At 41.8% G+C, this 24,276-nt stretch overlaps 1 protein-coding gene and 1 pseudogene across 1 annotated transcript in view; both read right to left on the bottom strand.

Moving 5' to 3' along the window:
• The window catches only part of tnxba (tenascin XBa), an 8,138-nt gene extending 4,407 nt beyond the window's left edge, over positions 1 to 3,731 (bottom strand). Inside the window, exons 1-4 of the mRNA XM_062539577.1 lie at positions 3,660 to 3,731; positions 1,985 to 2,691; positions 1,580 to 1,783; positions 200 to 1,495 (exon numbers count right to left, since the gene is read on the bottom strand). Coding sequence (XP_062395561.1) covers positions 200 to 1,495; positions 1,580 to 1,783; positions 1,985 to 2,525 — 2,041 coding nt within the window. The 5' untranslated portion in view covers positions 2,526 to 2,691; positions 3,660 to 3,731. The remainder of the gene's footprint in view (positions 1 to 199; positions 1,496 to 1,579; positions 1,784 to 1,984; positions 2,692 to 3,659) is intronic.
• A 3,576-nt stretch (positions 3,732 to 7,307) lies between these two features.
• Positions 7,308 to 23,188, bottom strand: LOC134083306 (complement C4-like; annotated as a pseudogene).
• Positions 23,189 to 24,276: the final 1,088 nt, after the last annotated feature.

Here is a 24,276-nt window from a genome sequence, read left to right as displayed (position 1 = left end):
AGCAAACAGAAGAAAGTATTCCACACGTTCATGAAAGATTCAGGCATGTTTAAAACTACCAGGTGGACTTTGACAGGACACATTCAGTGATTTCACATACTGAGGTAAGTATAAGAGGAACTCTTTAGAGAACATTCCGGTAGAGGGGATGTCCAGCGTGAGCAATAGATTTATATAAAGAGTGCTGAGGGTCAAATACCTGTGGTGGCAGTGACGCGGTAAATTTTGGACCGGAATCCAGGAGCCGTTCCAAAGAGAGAGAGGGCATAGCGGGTCTGAGGCCGCAAGTTCCGGAACTGGAAAGAGCGGGCAGTGCCAGAGAGAACTTGGGTGAACTTCCGCGCGTTCTTCCCCTCAACTTTGGTTGTGGAGCTGACATGGACTTTGGTGGAAGAGGCTGTTTTGTTGGCGCTCTGTTTGATGACCTCAGTCACGTTACCAGTGACAGTGACATCTTGCTTCTCAAGTTTCCCCTTCTCGGCCTCCTCTACAACCACCTCCTCTTCTTTGTCCTCAACCCCTGCAGGGAGCTCTCTCCTGGACACGGTGAAGTTCCGGAACAGGCCCTGGGAGGCTTCCCATGTCAGAATGAAACTAGTGGACGTGATGTTCTGGACCACAACAGTGACCACACTGCTGGCTGACTTTGAACTGGTCTTGGTTTCAACAGTTGTCACGTTCAACTGACTTTCCACCTTTTTCTTCACAACTGGCCCTTCCTTGAGAACTATAGTGGCATTGGCTTGAAATAACTTCTTGTCCTTTTCAGTGGCTGTGGCATTAGTGACTGTAGGTTTCACTTTAACAGAGCCAGTCTTGACTGTTACTTTGACTGTACTGTTGGTTACTTGTGTTCCTGTGGTTTTGACAACTTTAGTCGTTTTGACTATAGTCTTCTCTAAGGTTGTTCCATTCACAGATGGTTTTGAGCCTTTCACTAACTGTGTCAGCATTTTTGAAGTGCCATTCGTTTTTTTCACAGAGGTCTGAGTTACATTCAAGATAGGCTGATCTTTGAGTTGTACCTTCTTCAGAGAGGACTTATCAGCAGTTGATTTGGTGGTGACTTTCACCTTTGTATCGATCTTCTTCACCTCTGTTTTGCCTTTGGTTGCTTGCTCAGGGCGTCTTCCTGACTGTTTCAGGAACACTTGGCCAACAGTCTTCACCACAGTCTTCCCCGTCTTAGTACCATCAGAGGGTGCTGGAGTTTTGGCAGTGACTTTGGTGAGGCTGTCAGTTTTCAGGATGCTTGTCTTCACAGTTGTTTTGGCTTTGGTTTGGCTAGCATCACTACCTTTCCCTTGTTCCTCCTTCTTCGCCACCAACACCTTTTTCTGGTCCTTATCAGTTTCAGTTTTCTTCACGAATAGCGTTTTGTCTGCCTTTGTCTTTTTCACAGTTGTAGTTGTGGTCTCTTTGATGGCGTTGCTCTCGGGGGTCACCTTCATTGTCACTGTCTCAACAGTCACCTTGGTCACCTTCTTCTCACTCCCTGGGGGAAACAGAGGCACAAGAGATGTCAGTGCATCCGTCTCTGGTCATTCTGAGGTCAGCGCTTACCAGTGTACCAGCTCACCTTTGCTGCAGTCCACCCCGCTGAAGCCAGCGTTGCACACGCACTTCCCCTTCACACACTTCCCTCTCTTGTTGCAGTTGGAGGGGCAGGCCGAGGTGCCGCAGTCTGCGCCGCTGAAGCCGGCGTTACACACACACTTCCCGTCCTCACATCTGCCTTGGTCACTGCAGTTGTTGGGACAGCGTCCAGCAGAGCAGGAAGTGCCTAGGGATCAGCAGATACAGAGAGGGAAACAGATGGATAGACACAGAGGTGAGAGACAGAGAGAGAGAGAGAGACAGAGAGAGAGAGAGAGAGAGAGAGAGAGGACTGATTAGACTGGTTCAACTGAAATGATTTGATGTGTGTATAGTATACTCTAACCGACCAAAGCTGTAAGCATAAGTGGGATTCTGCAGGTCTTACAGATCTTCTTCATGGCGGCCATCTCCTTCTCCAGATACTCCACGCGGCCCTTCAGCGCAGCCATCTCGGCCTCGCAGCCCCCGGTGCAGGTGCTGGGCAGCAGGCTGATGTGGTGGGTCATGACCAGCGGGGCGCCCGGCTTCAGCGTCAGCTCCTTCTCCTGGGCCACGCCGGTCCTGTTGGCCTCCTTCCTCTGGTCCTTCTGGGCGCAGCCATCTGTGATGACCACTTTAATGGGGTGTGAGTGGGGAGCTGCCTTCTCTTTCAGGACCTTAGCAACAGGGGCTGGAGTGGGCTTAGCAGGGGAGGACAAGATGAGAGTCTGGTTAGCCTTGGCAGGGCTCGACTTTGGCAGTGAAGGTGGACTCCGGGCTTTCTGTTTGGCATTTAGAATTGCGGCGATGGGTTTGGGGAGGCTGAGGTTGAGGGCGACTCCAGGACTGGGCAGGCTGGTGCCAGTGGTATTCCTCTTGAGGCTGGTCGGGGTCTGAAGGGAGGGTAGGGGGCAGAGAAGGAAGAGCACAGCAATGGAGAGGAGCATGTTGGGAGGTCTAGTTTAGAGAGTCTGAGCAAGGATGGGACTGGACCAACTGATGCAGTTCAATAAGATGAGCTGACACAAAGTCAATAATTGAATTGTGAAAGTCTTCTCCCTCCTTCAGTTGCACTATAAAATATCAGTGTGGTGAATCCAGGTGGGTTTGCTCCTGCAGAAGAAGAAGAATTTGATTATATTCAAGTGAATCAAATCAGTAAATGAGTCAAACATGCTCTGTTGTTTATCTACAGCAGAACTAGGGGGGATTTGTCAATTCACTACAAAACACTATATGTTTCACTGGTATATGCATCATATAATACAAGTACAGTCCTGAGATGGGCTTCCACCTATATTGATCAGGTGGTCTCTGTTATAGTAAAGCAGGGTACAGAATGTGCAGGCTTTGCTGATACAGTAATAAACTCATTCCCAGTGGAGCATACCCAGCGGCTGTCACATAACCACTAGTACACTCCTGCCTCAGTCTGGTTTGCTTTTTCTGGTGTGAATGCCCCCTAAAATCCCCTCAGCCTGGGGTCTGCACAGAGCAGCACTGTGCAGCGCTCAGAGACACTGTATGTCTTACAGCTAACAGTTACATAATCTTTACTTTAGCCCACAGAATACTGAAAGCCTAGTCTAAAAATCTCCCACGGTTGCATATAGGGCAGGCAGAAAGGCAGATAGAGCTACACACACAAAGAGCTGTACATTCAGTTTAAAAAGGTAACATGTTTGCATGTACTGCATTTAGCAACGGTCAATGGTGGTGCCAAAAGTGGTAAATATGGGCTGACTATATATGATAATGTGGTACTATATCTGCTTCCCTAATGCAATATGGGAAACTCTTCAACACTTAATGCTGCTCATATATTATCAATATGAATATAAAGAATGAGAAATCCCTCCATTAGTCTTGTGTGTATATATGCCTTCCAACTGAATCATTTTACTGAATGACCATAAACATCCATGACATGTATGTGTAAGTCATAATGAATACAATCACATCAAGTCTACATAGTGAAAAAAACAACAACACAGAATTAAAAACAAAACAAAACAAAAACAAACAAAAAAAGAGCAGTGATATCAGCAGTTGCCATAAAGACTGAGTTTGTGTGGACTCACCAAGGCGTGGACTCTCCCCTGTGCTGTTAGTGTGCCGTGGCCTCCATGGGCTTCCAAGAGAGTGGAGTGTGCTGGAGAGGACAGAAGTGGATGAGAGAGGGAGCAGAGACGGAGAGGGGGAGAAGGCAAATGGACCCATACTTAAAGATCTCCCCTCACCCCACCTCTCCTCTGCGCTGCGCTCTGGAGCCTGCCTGCCTGCCTGCCTGCCTGCCTGCCTGTCAGATCCCGCTTGGATTCTGGTGTGGGATTAACAAATCATGTTCAGAAACAAGGTTAATCCTGAACATTTGGAAGATCTTTAGAAGACCAGTTTGACAAAACATCACAGTCACTTCACAGGATCACAGTGTAGTAATACGTATAAATCTGGATTATTTGATCAACAATTTGTTGTGTTTATGTTGGAACTTTGGTGCGCTATTTTGATAATACCAAGAAAAAATCATATGTGCCCACCATTGTTAATCAGTTAACAATGATTGTGATTGATAATACTTCTCCTGTCATTGCTTATTCTTGTCATTGTGCATTGTGCCTGAAAAAAGTGCTTAGTTGATAAACCTGATGTTCCGTTGACTCCACAGGTATGCAAAACCACAGGTAGTGTGTGCCTCAGGTGGTGGAGATGAATGGCCTTTCTGTTGGGGCTATGGAACCACATGTGCTGACTGTACGCAAACTATACCAGGGCGTCTTGCCCTTCACACAACCACATATGTTCCATGATCTGTCCATCTTCTGTTCACACATTGGACACTCAAAGACACAAAGTTAAAAGGTGTTAATTGACATTAGCTTCACTTTAACTAACTCCATGAACTATACATCCCACAGCAGAGTTCAAAGATGGCAGCCGAGATGAAAGAGCTTGTAGCCGCTGTCAAAATGCTAAACTGTGGATTGGTTTCTGGGCACGTAGCTCAGTACTTTTCCTTTGACGGCCTTGATGTTCGTGCCTGACTGCTGGTGGTGACCATCAGATGCACATGGAAATAAAGGCTTCTTGTCACTCAGCGGTGGGCTGCACAATGGGTGGTCTGTGCTCTGTAGCGCCCCCACATGGTGCCATATGGCCACCGCGGAGGGCAAGCTGCATGTTTGCTGGACCACCCTCCCTCCACTGACCCGACCTTGGCCTCTGGACGAGAGGGATGCCAAGCCTTCAGCAGCTATGGTCCTACGGACACCTAACCAAACAGCAGAGCTCACAGGCCCATCTCACCACACCTCCGTCACAGCTTACAAACGCTGCAGCAATTTGACTTGTTGAGTGCCAAGCATAGTGAATGGGGGTGTGATTTTAGTCTGAATGTTTTTATCAATAGTGATGAATTGAACTCTGATGGCTCTGGGGTTACTAAGGTCCAAGATCATTGATGCGCCATCTGTCACCCCATCGTGCTGAAATCTGTGTTGTGCTGTTGGACATAATTGTATTTATGTACATTTTTAAATCATGTTGGTGAAAATGACCAAATATCCATTGGATGATTGGATTTTCATTGTTTGCTTCTATATGTTTTCCAAGTCATGTATGGCGATTGTAGTGATGAATGATTTGTCACATTACATGGTTAAAATACTCCACCAAAACTGGAACCATTTTTTTAAAGCAACTCAACTGAATATAGCTCCACCTAAAAAAAGAAAATCCTTAACCCAAGGCCTTACCCATGCCTAACTTAATGCCAAAGATATTTATTCAAATTCAGTGATCTTTATTTAAATCAGTGTAAATACCTTAGAGTGTGAAATTTGTGAGGATTAGCTGTGTGAAGTCCTGCTATCTTCAAATCTCTTCTCTGTGGCACCCACCATATTGAATTTGTCCTTAATATAACATAGTGAGGTAGGCTTTGAGCTTGGCCGACAAAGACAACAGCAAGACAAGAACGCTTGCAATAATCTGAAGTTGCAAATCTATTTGCAGAGAGAGAAAAAAAACAGCAAACATACAAGAATCTGAGATATGTTAAAGGTTTATGCTGCGCAGCCAGTTAAGCGATGCAGAAACATTTACATAAACAAGCTATTTTTTTAAATGAAAATATGTGGAGTTTAGGGGCATTCATATTTGCTTGGCCTTCATTGATTCCAACTTAATGAGAAGTTTAATGGTGATGGCAGGAACAGAGGCACCTTTGACTGGGCTCTGATTGAAGTGATGGCCAGTACTCCTGCGCTGCTTACATTGGACCTCTCTTCACAGATTGAAATAATATAAGCACATAAAGGCCAGGTCTGTTCTCCGCCTTTCCACCCCACTGCCATTTCTCCTCGTGTCCCACCTCTCCTCTCCTCCTCCCCCTCCTCTCCTCTCTTCTGCTTTCCTCCCTCTGCACCCCCACCCCCACTAACGTATCTGCATGATAGCAGGCACCACTATGCCCCTGTTATTCTCTGTCAGCCAGTCCTGACAAGGTCTTTGACTTTACAAGACTGTGTAAGCATGTCATGGACTAATCTGTCTATGACACTGGGTGTGAGAAACAGAGATAAAGATATCAAAAGGTAAAAGATATTGGGGGTGAGTGATCATACATTTGGATGTGTAGAATAGAGGGAGAAAACAGGAGGAGAGAGAGAGAGACAGAGAGAGAGAGAGAGAGAGAGAGAGAGAGAGAGAGAGAGAGAGAGACTGCTACTGTAGGCAGCTGTGTGTGAGAGAAGGCCAGGTCAGACTCCGTCCCGTTAGCATACATGCACTGCTTTAACCCTGTGCTCCCCCTCCCCCAGTGATCGCCTGCAGATGTCAAGCAGTTTACTCAAAGCACAGAGGCCTCTCTCAGGACCCAAACTGCCACAGGGGGGAAAAGGGGGAAACGTAAAAAAAAAAAAAAAAAAGTTGAAAAAAATAAATAAATAGGTATGGCAGAAGAAACTGAATCACCCCACTGAAGGAATGGAGTTGAGTGCTGGCCGGACTTAAAAACGATGGAGTGGGTAGATGCATGACCCCCTGCCACACGATGTGTGTGTGTGTGTGTGTGTGTGTGTGTGTGTGTGTGGTCAGTAAATAGTGAGTCATCACACACTGAACAAGTGAAAGGAATCTATTGTCACATGTTGAGCATGTTAGACTAATTGTGTGTGCAATTTGGATTTGGGGGTATAAGATTCACAAACAGTAACCTTCACACTTTCAAATGTATCAAACCAAAAACTACAAGATATCAGATATGACCAGATATCTTTCATATGTACATGTATGAATGTATAAATATGAGGACTTTAATTCTAACATGAATCAGTTAGTTCATAGCCATGAAACACCATGGTGTTTTGAAGTGAAAATTCACTTGTGCCAAGGGATAGAGATCTGATCATTGCAACTTGAGACTATGAGCAGAACTTAAACAACCTATGGGACAGTTTTGTGAGTGAGATGACTTTTAAACTAATTTTACAACAAATACATTTATGGGGAATCTGCAGTCCAGTGACATACAGTGTTGGATGGTTCAGTTGAGCCTGAAGGTCAGCCTTCAATGTGCATGCACCCCACAGCATAATTGAAAAAAACTCTTATTACTTGTCAGGATAATCAATGTCTCTCTGATCAGTAGGTAAAAATGTTAAAGACACCCAAGAAACCAAACTCTACTATCGATAGATTTGAATGGACCAACAATCAAGACAAAAATTATTTGCCATTCACATTTTATAAGTAGGCTATATTATATGGCACATTACAAGTAGTAGGGAGTAGCTTAAGTAGGATATTGTCCTTGGAGGATACCGGTGTACATGTACTGTAATGTATATTGTCAAAAAATGACACAAAATTAGATATTGAAGGTGTGTCCGTTGGCAGATTACTGAGTGCAACCATCTAACTCATATTCTGTGATGAACTCCTTAAATTCTCTACAATACTGCCTTTTCTTTGTTGCTGTGCAGCCATCAGGCTCTTGTTCAACCCATGTTCTAGAATCCAGCAGGTACTGCATTCTGCAGGAAAGACAGAAAGAGCAGCCATTACCTGCCACTGCAGTACATTTAATGTGTATTCACATTCTGTATCTTGTTTTATGTTTAAATTATCCATCCAGCAGGAAAATGTATGCATTGGATTCTAATGAAATATGAATCGAAAACACATCTACACGTTCTCATGCACAATGATATACAATTACAATTGTTCATCAGTCTGAAATATCAGTGTTCTTACTGTCCATGCACATCTGTGGTGGTCCCATCATAGCCCATGATGAGGTACATCTTCCCCACTTCCAGACTTCCTTTACACTGCAGCCTCTTGGCAAACACACGAGTGTCTTCCACACCCACTGACAGGTCCCCAGCTAGAAAACAACACGGAACATCCTCATGAAATCGGAAGTTCATCAAGTTTAGGACTGTTTTCAAAAAGTTTAAAAACAAATAAATCAATCAAATAAAAAGGATACATACTTGCTCTGTAAACGCTTTTCACGATGCCACTGTAGAGCTCAAAATTGCTTTTCTGCGTGGTTGATTTAATGAAGACTTTGTACCCTAAAAAAACCCAAGTCAACTCAGACAAATGCTACTGTAGATGTCCACTGTAGGTCTTGTAACATGTTAAAGTCAACTGTACTGCTCACACTGAGAGACACAGGTTGCACAGGATGAAAGAAGCATATGGTGTTGACCTGATCAATTTGGCCATAAGATCTTACATTATATATCTCCATTTACTAATAAGGCTATTTCTGCCAATTTGGAATTCAAGAGAAACACACAAACCGTATTCCACGACTGGATTGTAACAAGCATGATCGAAACGGTGGGACTTCTTGATCTTATATTCTGTTGAAAATGTCTTTTCTCTGAAACATGGTCCTAAGGAAACAAAATTCACACACAATAACATGCTAAATTATCATTTTTCTTAGTGAGCAAACTGTGTTTCTGAATACATGGTCAAAACTATGGTTTAGGTATTTTAGTCGTCATGTGCAATGCATCTACCCACTCTATCCTATTCAAAGTGACAAACAAAATCAGAATGTATATTTTAGTTTAGCGTGTCAATCTATCTATCAATCAATCAATCAATCAATCAATCAATCAATCAATCTGAGAGTTGGTGATGATAATCTGTATATGCCTGCCATTCAGACTGATTTATTGTAAAGATCCCAGAGCCTACTTTCAGCACATTCACAGACATCCTCAGAGCAGAGCTTGGATATCATCTTGCTTCTCTTTGGCGCCGAGTAGAATGTGTTACATTTCCGATCTGTGCAATACAGAAGACACAATCTAGGTTAAAAAGAACAAGACATTGGTAGAAACCAAATCGCAATAAAGTAGCATATCATAATTCCAAATTTAGCAATACGTGTGAGAAATGGTGGGTGTCTTTATAAACACTGAAAGTGACCAGGTGGCCTTTATTTTTGTCCTTGTAATGAACTATTAAAGTCTGCAAAAAAGCCAATTGTAGATGAGAAAAGTAAATCCATGACTCCCCAGGGCCAGCTCTAAGCCCACCCAAGCATTGTGTCTTAGCATTGAGTTTTTTCCTGCTGTGCATCTGTGCAGTGTGCAGCCTCAAACCCAACATGGATGTAGATGAGTTGGTGTTGAGTGTGTAGGCCCTACTGGTAGCTAGCTGGTACATAGCTGTGCACTAAGCCTATCTAGGTATGTTAAGTAAACCCCCTTCTGATGCCTTACAGGAAACATCTGGGCATTTTTCACATAGATCTCTCATTCTCAAAGTCACTGAATACTGTCGGTACAAGAAAAAAACCTGAAACCAATCGGTGCTAAGTGGCTCGAGTTGCTGCAGCCAATAGCTAGAGGTCTACAGTACGACACTCTGATTTTAAAGATGCTCCCAGAGTGTCGCACTGTAGCTGCCTGGTTTCTGTAGCTGTCGGCAGGGATGGGCAAAAATACATCAAAATGTATTTTAAAACAAAATATCATCATAAGTATAGGAAAAATCAAATAGGCGAAATACATTTGCCACACCATGAATCAAAATAAAATACTGTATTTTTGTATTTTGAAAGTACTAAAAAATACACTTTAACAAGCATGATATCACTTTGCAAACCTTCCATGTCTGTCCATTTAATCTATTATTTTATTAGTACACTGACTCGGTGTTGGTATGACAGGCAGTGTATTGTGTGTGTGTGATCAACCTATAAGTTACTCATCTTGCACTGGATAATCTTCCTGAATCTCAGTATTATGATCACAACATGTCTGGCTAAATGACTACGTCACCAGTCGAGGCTATATTCATTGTTTTGCACTTTTATGATGTCATCACCAAAAGTAGGCTATTGGTTTTACTAGAAATATTTGGCAGCATTTTAAAACTACAAAAGTACACCTACAAAGTATTTTGATACAAAATACGAAACCATTTTCTTCAACAAAATAAAATGCAGATGATATAATTAAAATTTAACTACAATAATTTTATGTATCAGAAATACTGCCCAGCAACAGTAGTACCACCTTTTTTGTGTGTGTGTTTATGTCAATTTTGATCCAATTTGATTGCTTTGCTATGTTGCCCATCCAAAATGTCGACCAGCCCACCCAAATATGGTAGGCTAGAACCGGCCCTGTGACTGTGTGATATGCGTATTGCTGGAAATTGATTAAGTAAAAGACAAAACATAACAGTCAAGCAAGTTCATGAATATCATCAATAACAACAATACAACGTTTCACAAAACTAAAGTAACCAAACAGGTCAAATCCAAAGGACCTACCAGGCTCATAGTAGTCATAGAACGTTGCTGGGGCAGGCTGGATCAGGCCTATGGGGACTACCTGTCTGGCTCCAAACGAGACACACTCTCTTCCACCGAGAATCTATGTCATTACAGACAAACAATGCACAATGAATAGGTTGAGGTCTTTTTTTTATGTATTTTTTGGGCTTTTATGCCTTTAATGTTATAGGATAGTGGAGAATGACAGGAAGTGAACGGGAGAGAGAGTCGGGGTGGGATCCGGAAAGGACCACGGGGCGGGAATCGAACCCCGGTCACCGGCGTGCGGTGAAGGTGCCCCAGACAGGTTCACTTTCATTGAAATGTTGTGACTTTAAAATAACGCTTGTACTGAGAACTTGAATATTTGGATGCATTAACAGGATGAAGAAGTCTTGTGTGTATCCCCTTAGCTTCATAATGCCATGACCATTTTGCTGTGTTCCCCAGTTAGAATGTAATGATTTTTTAAATACATTTCTTTACCAGAATGAATGAGTTTACACAACTGAGGAGGGTCAGACTTTGTAAGGCCATCTTACCTCATTAAAATACAACAGCACTTTGTTGTGGGAGACCTCGTAATGAGAGATGTATTGATCATTTCCTTCTTTTAGCTGGAAAGTAAACAGAGCATTGCAAATAGAGGTCTAGAACAGTGTGCACATGAATGCAATGTTTTTTTGTTTTTTTTAAATAAAAGAATAGATATTTGATGTGTCACCTTATCTAGATCTGCAACATCAACTTCAAAGCCACTAAGTAGTGTAATATCAGCAATGGCCATTCCTGTGAGGTTCCGCTCCAGATTGTAACTGAGAACATGAGGGTCTTGATCAGATACACCATTCATGACTTTATGTTTTTCAAAAACTGTGAATGCAATTTGTTTTAAATTGAACTGTCATACCATCGTTCTAGTAATGGTATAATGTTCATTTTGTAATATTCTAATGTTTATCTAGTAATAGAATAAAGTTGATCTAGTAATGGTGTAATGTTTACCTAGTAATGGTATGGCACATTTGTCAGTGCATGGTACATTCAGTTATTACTGACCTTACACAAACAGTGTACATAACATTCTCTTGTGATTTCAAGCTCTGTTTTGTGTCCCTCTTCCGTCTGCTGCGAGCGTCAAACCACTCAATTGCAGTTCTGGGAACATCCTCTTCTTCACGTCTCTCATCTCCATAGTCTTCATACTCGTAATTCTGAACCACCTCCTCTGGACATGGCATTATAACAATACCGTTGATTGCCAATGACAATGACAATGACAAACGTTGACATACTCCCTTTCTCTAGTCAACTTTTGTTTATGATTGCGGTGCATTATGGAATATTAACAATGCTGGATCAGTCTGTCTTACCAGTGTATTCCACTTTGCCTGCTAGAGTCACACTGATAGCGACATCATCACAGCTCATCTCTGGATCCAAGACATGAAAGACCTTCACAACCTTGATTTAGCAAAACCATGAGTCTTAACATGTGCCTGGTCTTGTTTTACATCAATATGATATGTTTTATAATGTATCTTGTTGAATATGTATCAAGCAATAAGGAGGAAGTTGAGGAGGAATGTGGAGTGAATGGGTAGTACAATACTGACCTTCATTTTGGCTTGGCCCTCTCCTTTAACCGTTGCACTTATACTGTGTCCGACCAACCTGCGAGTAAAATGGCGAGTAAAATGGCAGGAAATTAGAAAATGACAGACAGAAAGATTTAGTCATTTGTTTTTCACAAGGTACTGTAGATGATACCAGGGAGTGTGTGAGGGGTCTGATGCTGACTTACCTTCAGGTCTGCCTCTACAGGAAGGCTACTGCCACTCATGGCAAGGGACTCAGTCTGACTCTTTCCCGGTACATGGAAGTGCACTGCCATTTTAGTGTAGGGAGACTCAGGCCTGCTCATAGCATACACTGAAAGTGCCTCTAAGGCCACGATGGTGTCCTGAACCATATAAAAGATGTGGTAGTCATAATCTTACTTTTGGCTTATTCAAGTAAGAACATACAGTGAGGAGCACATGTATTTGATACCATGCTAAAACAGGAATATAAAATCATCATTTGACAATTGATCTTAATGCCTTAATTCAAAAAATGAGTAAAAATCAAACCGCCAAGGACACCAATTTTCTTTGTGATTGAAGAATGTATTGTAAATAGATAAATGTTTTCCTTAAATGCTAGGGGAAGGAAGTATTTGACCCCCTATGTAACCCTATGGGAATTTAACACATAGGGTTAACATAGGGGCAGGCAGATTTATACAGTATTTCTAAAGCATTTAGGAAGAACATTTATTTATTTACGAAACATTCTTCAATCACAAAGAAAATTGGGGTACTTAGCGGTTTTATTTTTACTCAATTTTTTAATTAAGACATTAAGATCAATTATCAAATGATGATTTTATATTCCTCTTTTTAGGCAACTTTAGCATGGTATCAAATACATTTTCTCCTCACTGTATCTGATGCCATTTTCTGTAAAACAATGAGATTTCCATTTTTTTCTTCAACAAGATGAAAATACATGGATTGCACTGGACACTAAGACAGTCTAACAAATCTATTTACTGGTGATTATGAGATTGTGAGCTATAAAGTCTAAAACATCCAGCAGAGGGGTCAGTGTGGCATAGAGTGGCGACCAGCGGCAAGGGTCAGATTAGCAATGAATGATTGGCAAACCTGAGTGGATTTCCAGCCCCCGCTGTAGCTCTCCCGGGTGGCCAGATAGCAGGCTGCATCGTCTGCCCACGGCAAGTCCTTCTGCGCCACAGCAGCCAACAGTGCATAGGCAGTGGTCTCCAAAGTCAGAGCCTCAGAAGAAATATATTGGCGCCCTCTATCATCCAACTCAAAATTTGCACGCCACACTTTGCATTCTCCCTCTGATAGAACGAAAACATAGATTTGCTGAATGTATCACACAAAGCACTTTCTCATGACAAAATGGGAATTCCATAAATGCATGACTTTGAAAGATCTATATTTTTCGTACAAACAAGTAGTACATGATAGCTTCTGAATAATTTCAAAGCATAACATAGCTTGCCTTTAGTGGCAAGACTCTTAAGTCTTGCCCAAGCAGACTGTGACAGTATGCGGTCAGGAAGACAAGTAGATAAACAGTAGGTTGTGATGGCCAGGGCAAAAGGTGTCTTCAGGTCCCCAACACGGGACACAAGGTAATTGGTAGCTTCAGAGATGCTGGCCTCCTGCAGAATTTCAGGAGAACAAAAGAATTCAGCTACAGGAGAGCAGCCATTACAAATCCATGTGCATAGCTCTTTTGTGTTTTGTACTTTTGAACCAATACTCATCACAAACTATGCAAGACCATTTCTATCCTCTTACCGCCTTTTCCTTCCCTTCTTTTGTCAGGAAAGGGAGAGAGTGATTGATGGCGAGGGTGATGAACGCAGTCAGTGACACGTCTTCCTCCAGACCTACAATTCCTCCCTGTGGACCAACAACACAACCACATGTACAATACTCACAAAAGATAATGTCTATTAAGTCACTGGAGTATAGCCGCAAGCCTGAATATCACTGCATTTAACATTTAGCATTAAAAATGGCCACCCACCTGCATTTGTCGAAGAATGACTGGTTTACGGTCAGAGAAAGAGCCATCTGCTGAGTTTTGCATGTCCACCAGGTACTGAACAGAGAGCTGGATGTCCTTCTCAGTGTCTATAATCACTCTCTCTCGCCTTCCCTGTTCTCCAGTGACTACTGCCTGCCGCTCGGCCACTAGTGACAACACTTTCACCACAAGGGCAGTGAGCCTACAGGATAAGAGCAAATTGATCAAGCAAGTCCACTATTGTTCTTCTTAAGTTTTCTTTATTAATAGTTGGCTTGATCAAGCAAGCCCACTATTCTTTATTATTAGTGGGATCGATCAATCGATATGCCCATTCTTGCAGTCCCTCGGAGATACAATTCTAGTTCATGTTGTCATGTCCAGTTTTATTCTGATTTACGAATATATTGGAACCTTTGGAAAAAGAGACTGGAAAATTCCCATTATGTAAAGCACAATATATAGGTCCCTACCGTAATTTCCCAAATATTAGCTGCGGGTTATTCACTGATTTCTTCAGCTATGAGGTTAATATACGGGGACAGTCATATGATGGTATTATAGTGGTATTGGTTTTGTTTCTTTTCACTTGCATAAAACACTGCGGCTTATACACAATGTGGCTAATACACAGGAAATTACTGTAGATCCTTAGATCACTTTGAGAAAAGTGGAAAATAAATTGCTGAAATAAAGGGGAAATACTTCTATTTAGAATTGTGGAGAGGGAAAGCTCACCAGGTACTGCTTTCACGGCCTAGCCATGCGCCGTATGAGCCGTCCTGTTTCTTGAAAGTCAGAATTCTTTCATAACCTGAGAAGATGAAACACTGATTTCACTACCCACCGCTTGCCCAACCATTTATTAGGGCAGTTCTATTTTTTAATTATATATGTACTACAACGTCTTTATTTCTACCCTTCTCAATAAAATCGATGGCCTCATCCCTTTTCCCTGGTGGTAGCTGAACCCAGTGGTTGCCATGGTCCAGGTAGCGCAGAGAGAGGGCGGTTGGGGACATGCGCATCATGGTCTGCTCAGCACACCCCTGTGGGGCCTTAATCAGGTGCCTCACCTTGGAGGCGGAGAGCATGGGCACAGCGGTGCCTTGGCCGAACACCTCTCCTACAGCAAAGAGCATTCAGGGATGTCAGAGAGAACAACTTCACAGAAACATCAACATTTCATTATGAAGGTGAATGGAATCTAGAACCTTCTAACTTGACAAAGACATTGGTGCCAGAGTCAGGGACGGTGCTGTTTGGAAAATGCCCTGGAATGGTAAAACTCCTCTCGGACGTTCCTGGAAATGGAGAGGGATATTGTGGTCATTTGTTTAAGCTGTAGCTATTATGGAATACAAGAATATATCCAGTCTCTACGCCTTAGGTCTCAGTTACAACATCACACCACAACGCATTAATGAAGTGCTTTCAGATATCAAACGCCATCACAAGATGGGGCAAAAACTACACAGGAATAACTTCTGTCATCACCCTACTTTAAAGAGTTGAAACAAAAGGATTCAACTAGTATTTTTTTTTACCTTGTCATGTGATTAATCACTACGACTTAGTATTAACATTAGAAAATGTAAGCTTTTAATCAATAGATGCCACCTCACCATTAAAGTTAAGAAGAAATGTCTCTTCCTCTTTCGCCAGCACTCCCTCCGTCTGGAGAGAGAAGGGGAAAGTGAAGTTGACGATGACAGTGAAGGAAGCCAAGTAAAGGAAGCAAAGCTCTACTGTAAATCACCTGGACTAACAGCGTCTTCTTAATGGCATCCACACCAAACTCTTCTTCTCGATCATAAAGCTGAATTGTGATTGGAATTGAGCCCAGTGTCATTGGGACCGCAGTGAACGTGACAGTGAGGGAAGACGCCTTTTCCACGCTGATGTTCTGATAGGAGTTGGCTGTTTTGGCAGCAGGAGAACACAGTCCATCTACTTGATTCATGTGAACAGCTAACTGAATAGGAAGATAAACAGGCTTTGTAAATAAAGGCTGTGTTAATCGAAAACAGACATGAAAGCGTAAAGAGGTATGGCACAATGTACTTCTCTAGGTGTCTCTCCATAGTTGTAAACAATCACTGGGATGGACAACTGTTCAAAACGCTTCACTGAGTAAGGTAATCTCAAAGAAAGAAAGACTTCCTTGAAAACTGTGATATCCAAAGGTTCTGCTACACAGATACCTATAAATGTAATGAACAAACAATAAAGTAAACATTTAGAATATTTGCTATTGTAATACCATCTGAGGCATACTACAGTACATAATATGTGTACATTATACACTGAGACAGTAAAGTAGACCGTGTGTGACGTTACCGTTGCTTTGAGAAAGACTGATGGACTGAATTTCCCATGTTGTGATAGAGTCTGGCATCGTCAAATGGTGTCTGAGAAACAGACGAGGCCAAGTCAGAGCATGACAGCACAGTATATAGCATTGACCAATGTTAGTGTAAGGTGACTAACTTACTCTCTATTTTTATCCACAGGTATTTCAACAAAACCAAAACTTGGAGGAAAGTAATGGCGAATCATTTGCACCTCATTATCAAAGAAATCCTCAATGTGTTCAGCACTAGCAGCTGTGAAAAAAATAATATATATGAATAGAAATCATTAAATGTACAGGGCCGCCAAAGATCGTATAGTTACTAAGATGAATCATAAAGGGGTTTTTCAATGGAATGAAATGGCACCACTTCCGCCTCCTAAAGGGGTGTGATCAGTGACGAGATAATCGGTTTAGAACAGTGTAGAAGCAGCAGAAGCAGGTGCCGTTGATAACAGGTTTATTTCTCCCATAGAAATACATTGACACCGGACCTCCCGTTTGCCTCCTAAATGGGAGTGGCAGTTGCGTCACAATGAAACCAGAATTTACCCTCATATGAATCGTCTCGCTTTATAAACCGTCTCTGGGGCCGCGTTTCCCAGATTCGTTAAGAAGCTCTTAAGTGCTAAGAACTTCTTAGAAGCGCTCTAAGAACGTTCTAAGAACGCTCCTAAGAAGCACTTCAGAGCTTCTTAACGGATCTGGGAAACGCGGCCCTGATCAGCAGTGAGTTTTGCAGTGCATTTCAGGCAGTCACACTGCTCATACTTCTGCCAACTCCTTTGCGCTTGTCTTCCTGTATCTTCTGCTCCCTGAGCCTTTTCCCCTCACGGCAGCAGTCAAGGAAGGCCTCCACACAGTCCTCTGCGTGCCTCAGTTCAACCCTCTTGGCACGCTCCTCGCATGATATCTTCATGGGGATTGGCACCAACCCACTGTGGCAGCATTTCTGCAGCCTCTTGTCGCTGTAGCGCTGTTCTACAAATCAGGGTAAGGTGGTGAGAGAAATCGTTAATGATTCAAATGGGAATCATTCAGAAATGGACTGCTGTAAATAGGAAATAAAGCTGTAGCTTACAGAGTATCCACAAACGTCTACAAACGGTCTGTTCTGTTTACAATCAGTTCATTTATTTAATAGAAAATCAAAGCAGATTGGTTGAGGCCAATATGGTTTCTTTCATCTCTTGGCATCGATACAACCAGAGGTACTGTATGTTTCTGATTAGGCTTAGAGAGTACCTCTCTCTGACATTTTCATCTGCAGGTCCAGGGACGTCTGTGTCGCCTGAATCCTGATTCACAGCTGAACCCTGAGGAATATAGCAGACAACATCACACCTCTGGGATGGAATATTCTTCCTCACAGAAATGGTCAGTGTGTAGTCAGTAATCCTACCCTTCCTCGTCTGAGATTTCATTCTGCTGCTGGAGATGAAGGAGAGCCCAGCCTGATTGAAGACTGTAGCTGTGTCTGAACCTCCACCATACGAGCATCCCAAGTCATAGGACTGCATAGAGGAAAACACCTTCCCACAAGACAAGGTCCATTTAACATTCAAACTTACTACAGTGTGCGTTACAGTACAGAGCCATGTCAGATACAGTATCATCACTCAAAAGAACTACCTGTTTGGGAGTGAGTTTATTGGGTGAATTCAGGCCATAGATGGCTTTGTCAACACCCAGCAGGGCTACAGTAGCCTTTTGGTTCCCGAGATCAATCTTCACTTTGGTAGATCTACCTGGTTCTGCCTTTTGTCCACTGTGAGACAATGACATCTGAAGATGCCAAAAGAATAGTAATATTAGTAACTAGCAATTATTAGTAGTAATATTAAGGAAAAGCCATCTAACCAAGAACAACCATAGCTTATCTGGAAAACATTATTAACACCACAATCATGTAACAAAAATGTTCAAATATCAAAGAGGAGTAATATGCAAACCAAGTAAATGGAGGAAAACATTTCAATAAGCCCATGAATTACCCTCATTCACCCATATTGACATTAACATACTATGCATGCAGTATCAAAATGCTTTACACACCGTTCCTTTGCATACATCTTCAACGTCCACCCATATAGAGTTTGATATTATTTCACCATTGCTGTGGTAAAAGTAGCCAATGAGACGAAATGATAGGACCATGTCATGGCTGACAGATATCTGTGCTTGCGTTAACGCAGTGGCCCTCACTGAGCCCCAATGTCTGAGTTCTCCTTTGCTGAAAATCTGGAACACCACAAACAGACTTGTTCTCAGATGCCACCGCAATGCCCTCTATGAGCAAGATATAAGCAGCAATGCATTGCCTTCTGAGCAGCTCTGCAATGCCTTCAATGAACAGCATGCCATGAGCACAGAATGGACCATAGGTATAGTCCCTCCTTATAAAGCCACCATATATTTGCACCCACTCACCAAATAGTAAAAAAAGCCATCTACTGGGTCTGCATTGACAGCTCTGAGCTGAAACTTGACTGGGTCTCCAATCTTCACAACCTTGCTTACTGGACTGAGATATAGGAAACTGTTACTGGGAGAGGAGGCAGCCACCACCTTCTTCTCATGAGTTGTGCCCTCGACAGTAACCTGGCACAACAGACAGAGGCGTGTTATGTGCATTTCAACTGAAATACTTACAGAGATTTTATTAGTAGCCTATCTCGTTATTGTTCAAATATTTAAGACCATTAACTCTTTGAATGCCGCACTGTTTTTGGAAGATGTCCCAGAGTGCCGGCAAGCTAGATCATTTTTGACTATTTTTTGTAGAGCCACAGCGTATTCTATGTTATAGTTATGGACACATACTATGGCTCATTTGAAAGGTGAGACTGCTCTCAGTGGGTTAAAACCGTTTATTTCTACGTGTCTCCATTCTTGAGAAATCCCAAGCTAGACAGTGGCTGGTTTTCATCAAAATCCCTATTTGTCTTCTAGAAACGGAGATATAAGCCGCTTGAAGACAGACATACCATTTCCGCAATGTTGTTGTGCTGTCTGAATTCATATGACTACACTCACTGACTCTGGCGCCCGGCGCAACTTTGACAGCACTTAACTAGCCTAATGCATTCATTAGGATGAAGTTGGAAGCGACCAAACACCTCCATGTTTTCCCTATTAAAATACAGTTACACGAGTAGGCTAGTCACACGACCAAGTATGAGACAAAATAAAATGTGGTGCATTTGTAAGCAGGTAAGAGATTGTGTGGCGCAGTAATATCCTCACTCTTGCACTTTCAGTTTCACTTTGGAGTGAGCGTATTACTGCGCAGAGTCTAAGTGCTCCCAATGTTATTCCGCCACACAATATAGCCTACTGTAGCTATCCCTTTTGCCTGCTTAGAAATGCACCACGTTTTATTTTGTCTCATACTTGGTCGTGTGACTACTCGTGTAACTGTATTTTAATAGGGAAAACATGGAGGTGTTTGGTCGCTTCTAACTTCATCTCTGTTTGGATTCTAATGAATGCATTGGGCTAGCTAAATGCTATCAAAGTTGCTCCGCGCGCCAGAGCCAGTAAGTGCACGCATTGAAACGTGAGAGGTATCAACTCGTCTTAATTAAGGGAATAACATAGTTTAATATGAAAAAAAAACGGCGAAGTATTCCTTTAACGTCGCTGATATTCTGAACCAACAAATAAGTTACTTACTTTAATAGTTAAGGAATTTGTTCCTCTCGGTATGTTAAACGTACAATACGCAACTCCGTCATTATTACTTTCTTTGTCACATTGTTTCTCTTGGGATTCTGCCACTTCAATCTGCACATGGATCATAGCTGCCGGAGAGCCATTTGGAAGCCGGACAACAACCTTTCCAAAACAAAAACATCAGTAAAAAAGATTAACATGGTTCAATAAGAGGCCAAAATGCTCAGTTAAGGCCACTAAAGCATGGGTTTCTTCCATCAAAGAATATACTGAAATCCCATATTTTAGCTGTAGCCTATATGAATATATCTTTACTAAATGTTTCAAGCCAATGTGCTATCATTAGGCTATATTCATTTTTAGTCAAAATACGTAGACTGAATTTGTTTCAACACAAATGTTGCTCACTAATAATATGAACTTTTCCTTACAGCTGGATCAAAGGGCAGCACAGGGATGAAGTGGGAGCTGACCCGTGACAGGTCCACCAAGTATGGGTGAAGAACAATGGGAAGAGTCGCCTCCGCCTCCTGGAGCTCCCCACCTCAAGCAGCACCACAGAAATCAGGTGGAACATCAAAACACTACATAGATAGCAAAATCAATCTGTTCTAATGAAAATATACAATACATTCAAGGAATACCAAAAATAAAAAACATACTCTCTTTACTTACTTTTTATATCAGTGACTGTGACAGCGATATAAAGCTTTGCCTCTTTTTCAGCCAGTTGATGTGTTGATGTGTTCATTCCCTTGATGAATTCCTCAAAGTTGGTTATCCTAACCTGCGCTTTCCCACTCTTAATCTGAAACAAGATGCCAGGAGCCAAGAGATTGGTTGATTTTACTTCAACTCATGATTTCACTGAACCAAATGTTGAGCATGATCAGTCTACCATTCCTGTCTGCTCCATGCCCCTGATGAAGTTGATTTCTTTCTGTCCATTTTTCTTTTCTTTTGAGCCTTCTTCTCCTCGGACTTTCAATCCAAATCGGGAGTGGAAAGCTCCGTCCACAGGCTCCCCATAAGAATACCTTGAAGAACACAAATCATGAGTCATGATTTACACTGCTCAACGATTTACACTGTACTACCTGACATTTAAAATAGTTTAAAGTGTCATCAGTGATATTATCATTTTGACCAATGTAACTCATCTTACTTAGCCTCAATGGAAAAAAAGAAGTTCTCAGAGTTGGCCAGGTAGAAGTTTCTCTCTGGTTTAATGGATGCAACAAAGCTGGGAAGAACTGAATAGAAACATTGAAATGAATAAAGAAAGAGAAGGTAATGCATTTTCCCATTCAGTTTACTTGAAACCTTTAGGCATAACTCTTGAAAGTATTCGAAATGATCACCTGTCCTTTGGTGTATAGAGTACAATGCACAACATAACAAAGCATTGCAAATATAAAAGAAAATGAGACCTTCTCTAGACCATCAGTACTCTGTGTGGCAGATCGTTTAATTGTGGTTCTCTCTCACAATGCAGTTAATTTCTGTAGGTGTTTAAAAAGACAACAAATTGGATGCGATGTCTGTATCACAGTGCAATGAGAGTAGTTCCGTCTTACCAAACTTCTGGACCTTAAATTCTCGAGTAGCAGCATTTTTCTCATCCCCTTCATAGTGTGCAATAATCCTCCATATTCCAGGTCTAGGGTTAAGGAATGAATTCATCAGAATGAATGTGTGTGATAATCAAGTGCTGACAGATGCTCATGTTTAACTGGAGCAAGTAAGTGGAACAGCAGTATAATGTGAGGCCATTGTAAATAACATTAGATTAGATTAAACTTTATTGTCATTGTGCAGAGTAAAAGTACGGAGACAACAATGCATTGTGCTTCTAACTAGAACTGCAAAAAACACCCAGAAAAGAACAAGGTTTTGAACGTGTAATTTAGTATTCTTACTCTGAAACATCAGGGATGTCAAAGTCCTTTGAAATTATTCCAGTTGTCGATTTTACTGTATAATGCTTAATTTGATTTCCTCCAGCATTCTGTGGAAGAAGTGTATTTATAGGAAAACATCAACACATAAAAACAGCCAATAAATATCTGAGAGATTAGTTTCAGGTTTACTTACAATTATAGACACAAAAAGATTCTCTTCCTGAGGCCTCATTGCATGGTCTAGTGTGAATATTCTGTATTTTACTGTAATAAAGGATATCAGAGGACATAACATGGTTTTGGTCTACATTACTTAAAATGATTGTTTTCATATTTTTCACAGTGTTGCTTTTTTACCTTTCTGAGTGGGGTTATAGATGGGCTGGTCTGTTTGGATGAAGATATAACCTTTATGTTTGGACACCAGCACCCTGGTGCTCTCCCTTTTACCTTGAATTTCACACACCAGCAGTAGATAAGGTGGCTCTCCATTAAATGATGAGGGTTTATCCGTTGAGGGTTTATTCTTCACCTGCCAGGAAAAACAAACGTCCTCTGAATGTTTAGCTCAAAAACGTGAGTGATATCTCTGGTAAAAAGGTTTTCAGATTACAGGAATATTTTAGATTGATTGTATCAATAAGTAAACACTTCATAAATATAATACGTTCTCCATAAAACATGTAGCCTACTTTCATACAGTACCAACAACACATATAGATCATTTTGTACTTGTTGACATGAACATATTTGTGACTGTTGATACAATCTGGTGGTACCTCAAGCTCAGCAGTCTTGGTTTTCCCTTCATCCCCACTGTTAAATACAACCTGTTCCCTGTTAGACATCAGTTCTCCAGTAATCTCATGCTCTAGGTAGAGAGTGACAGGCTTGTTGAAGAGTGTTTGGCCGAGCTGCACAGACACACGCTCCTTTACTCCCACATGGAACACACTGGGAGCCGTCACAAGGAACCTCACAACAGACAGCGCAAGAAAGCATTAGCAACAGGAAACTTACCAACATAACAATGGAAAAGCGGGCACTCCTTTGAGTATGCTCTTGACACCTACCTATCACAGGTGACAAGTTGTGTAGTCCACAAAAGGCTGAAAAGCAAAAAGACAGCAGAGCTCATCGTGGTCGGAGATGTGTGCTCTGTCTGCAGAAGTATTCCTTCTTCTAACTCCTGCCTTCAGTAACCGCAGAAGAGCCTTCTCTGCTTTTATCATTGGCAGATTTCTCAACTCCTACCATTAACAGCTCAAAACCTAAATTCCATTATCAGTGTGTGGTCATTGACCAGGCTGACCCCATGTACCGTCCTAAGTCACGTGAGAAAGCCTGGGTTTCATTTAGGGGAGGGCTGTTTGCAAAACATGCTTCGTCAAGTTGGTGCTTTTATGTCAATTCCTCCTGAACTTTCATCCATAATCATGTTTTGCCAATGTGTCAATGAACTAGTTAATAAATCTTTTTTTACAACGCATTAATTAAGCATGTGTAAACTATCATGACAAATGCACTATAAAACTATACACTATAAAAATATGCACTATAAAACTATTACACTATAAAAATGTTTCAATGAGCTGTTTCCAGATGCATATATTCTCAAAGTCAGCACATTTTTTAGGTTGGTTTCTTCATACCATGTCCAGCCCAGTTGTACCAAATGATTGCTGTGGTATTGCTGTGGTATGATACCTGGCTATCAAGGTGGATATGCCATAACGTATTATTTGGCAGATGAGTTTTCTTTCCCAACGAATCTTTTGCCAACCTCAATTGAAATATGAATCCATGTACCCTTGAATATCTCCATAATGGTTAATAAATCAGTAATAAAAAATGTGCAATATCAGGGATTTGTTATGCAACGTGAATAAAAGATTCTGTTTCACAATATTCATTTTGAAGTGTTAGTTGATCCTGCCAAGACTATAGGAGGATGTTCTTTTAGAACCTTTTATTCTCTCTCTGCACCTGCAACAGATGCTCAGTAGACATGTGGCCTGAACACTTAAAGTGCTTAAAAAATGACCTCCACTTTGGATTCTGTTGGGCTTCAGTATGAAGTATTGCTCTACAGAACATTCATCCTATAAATAGGCCTGGATACCAGACTCTGGCTTCGCAGAGAGTCTGACCTAGATCCATTGGCAAATGTTTATTCCCTGGTTGGTGGACGCTTGTCTGAAGTTTGAAATCATTGGTTGAATCACTAACGTGTGGTAATGACATATGTTAACCACGGGCGAGAGGGGTGTTTCGGCCTCCGGAGCTTCAGCAACGGCCGGCTCCTCTTCTAGTCCGGAGCCCTCCGTGTCGGCCATGTTCGTAGTCAGGCT

This window comes from Sardina pilchardus, chromosome 6, assembly GCF_963854185.1.
Source record: "Sardina pilchardus chromosome 6, fSarPil1.1, whole genome shotgun sequence".
NCBI lineage: Eukaryota > Metazoa > Chordata > Actinopteri > Clupeiformes > Clupeidae > Sardina > Sardina pilchardus.
The sequence above is the reverse complement of the archived record's forward strand: the minus strand, read 5'-3'. Positions and strand labels throughout refer to the sequence as shown.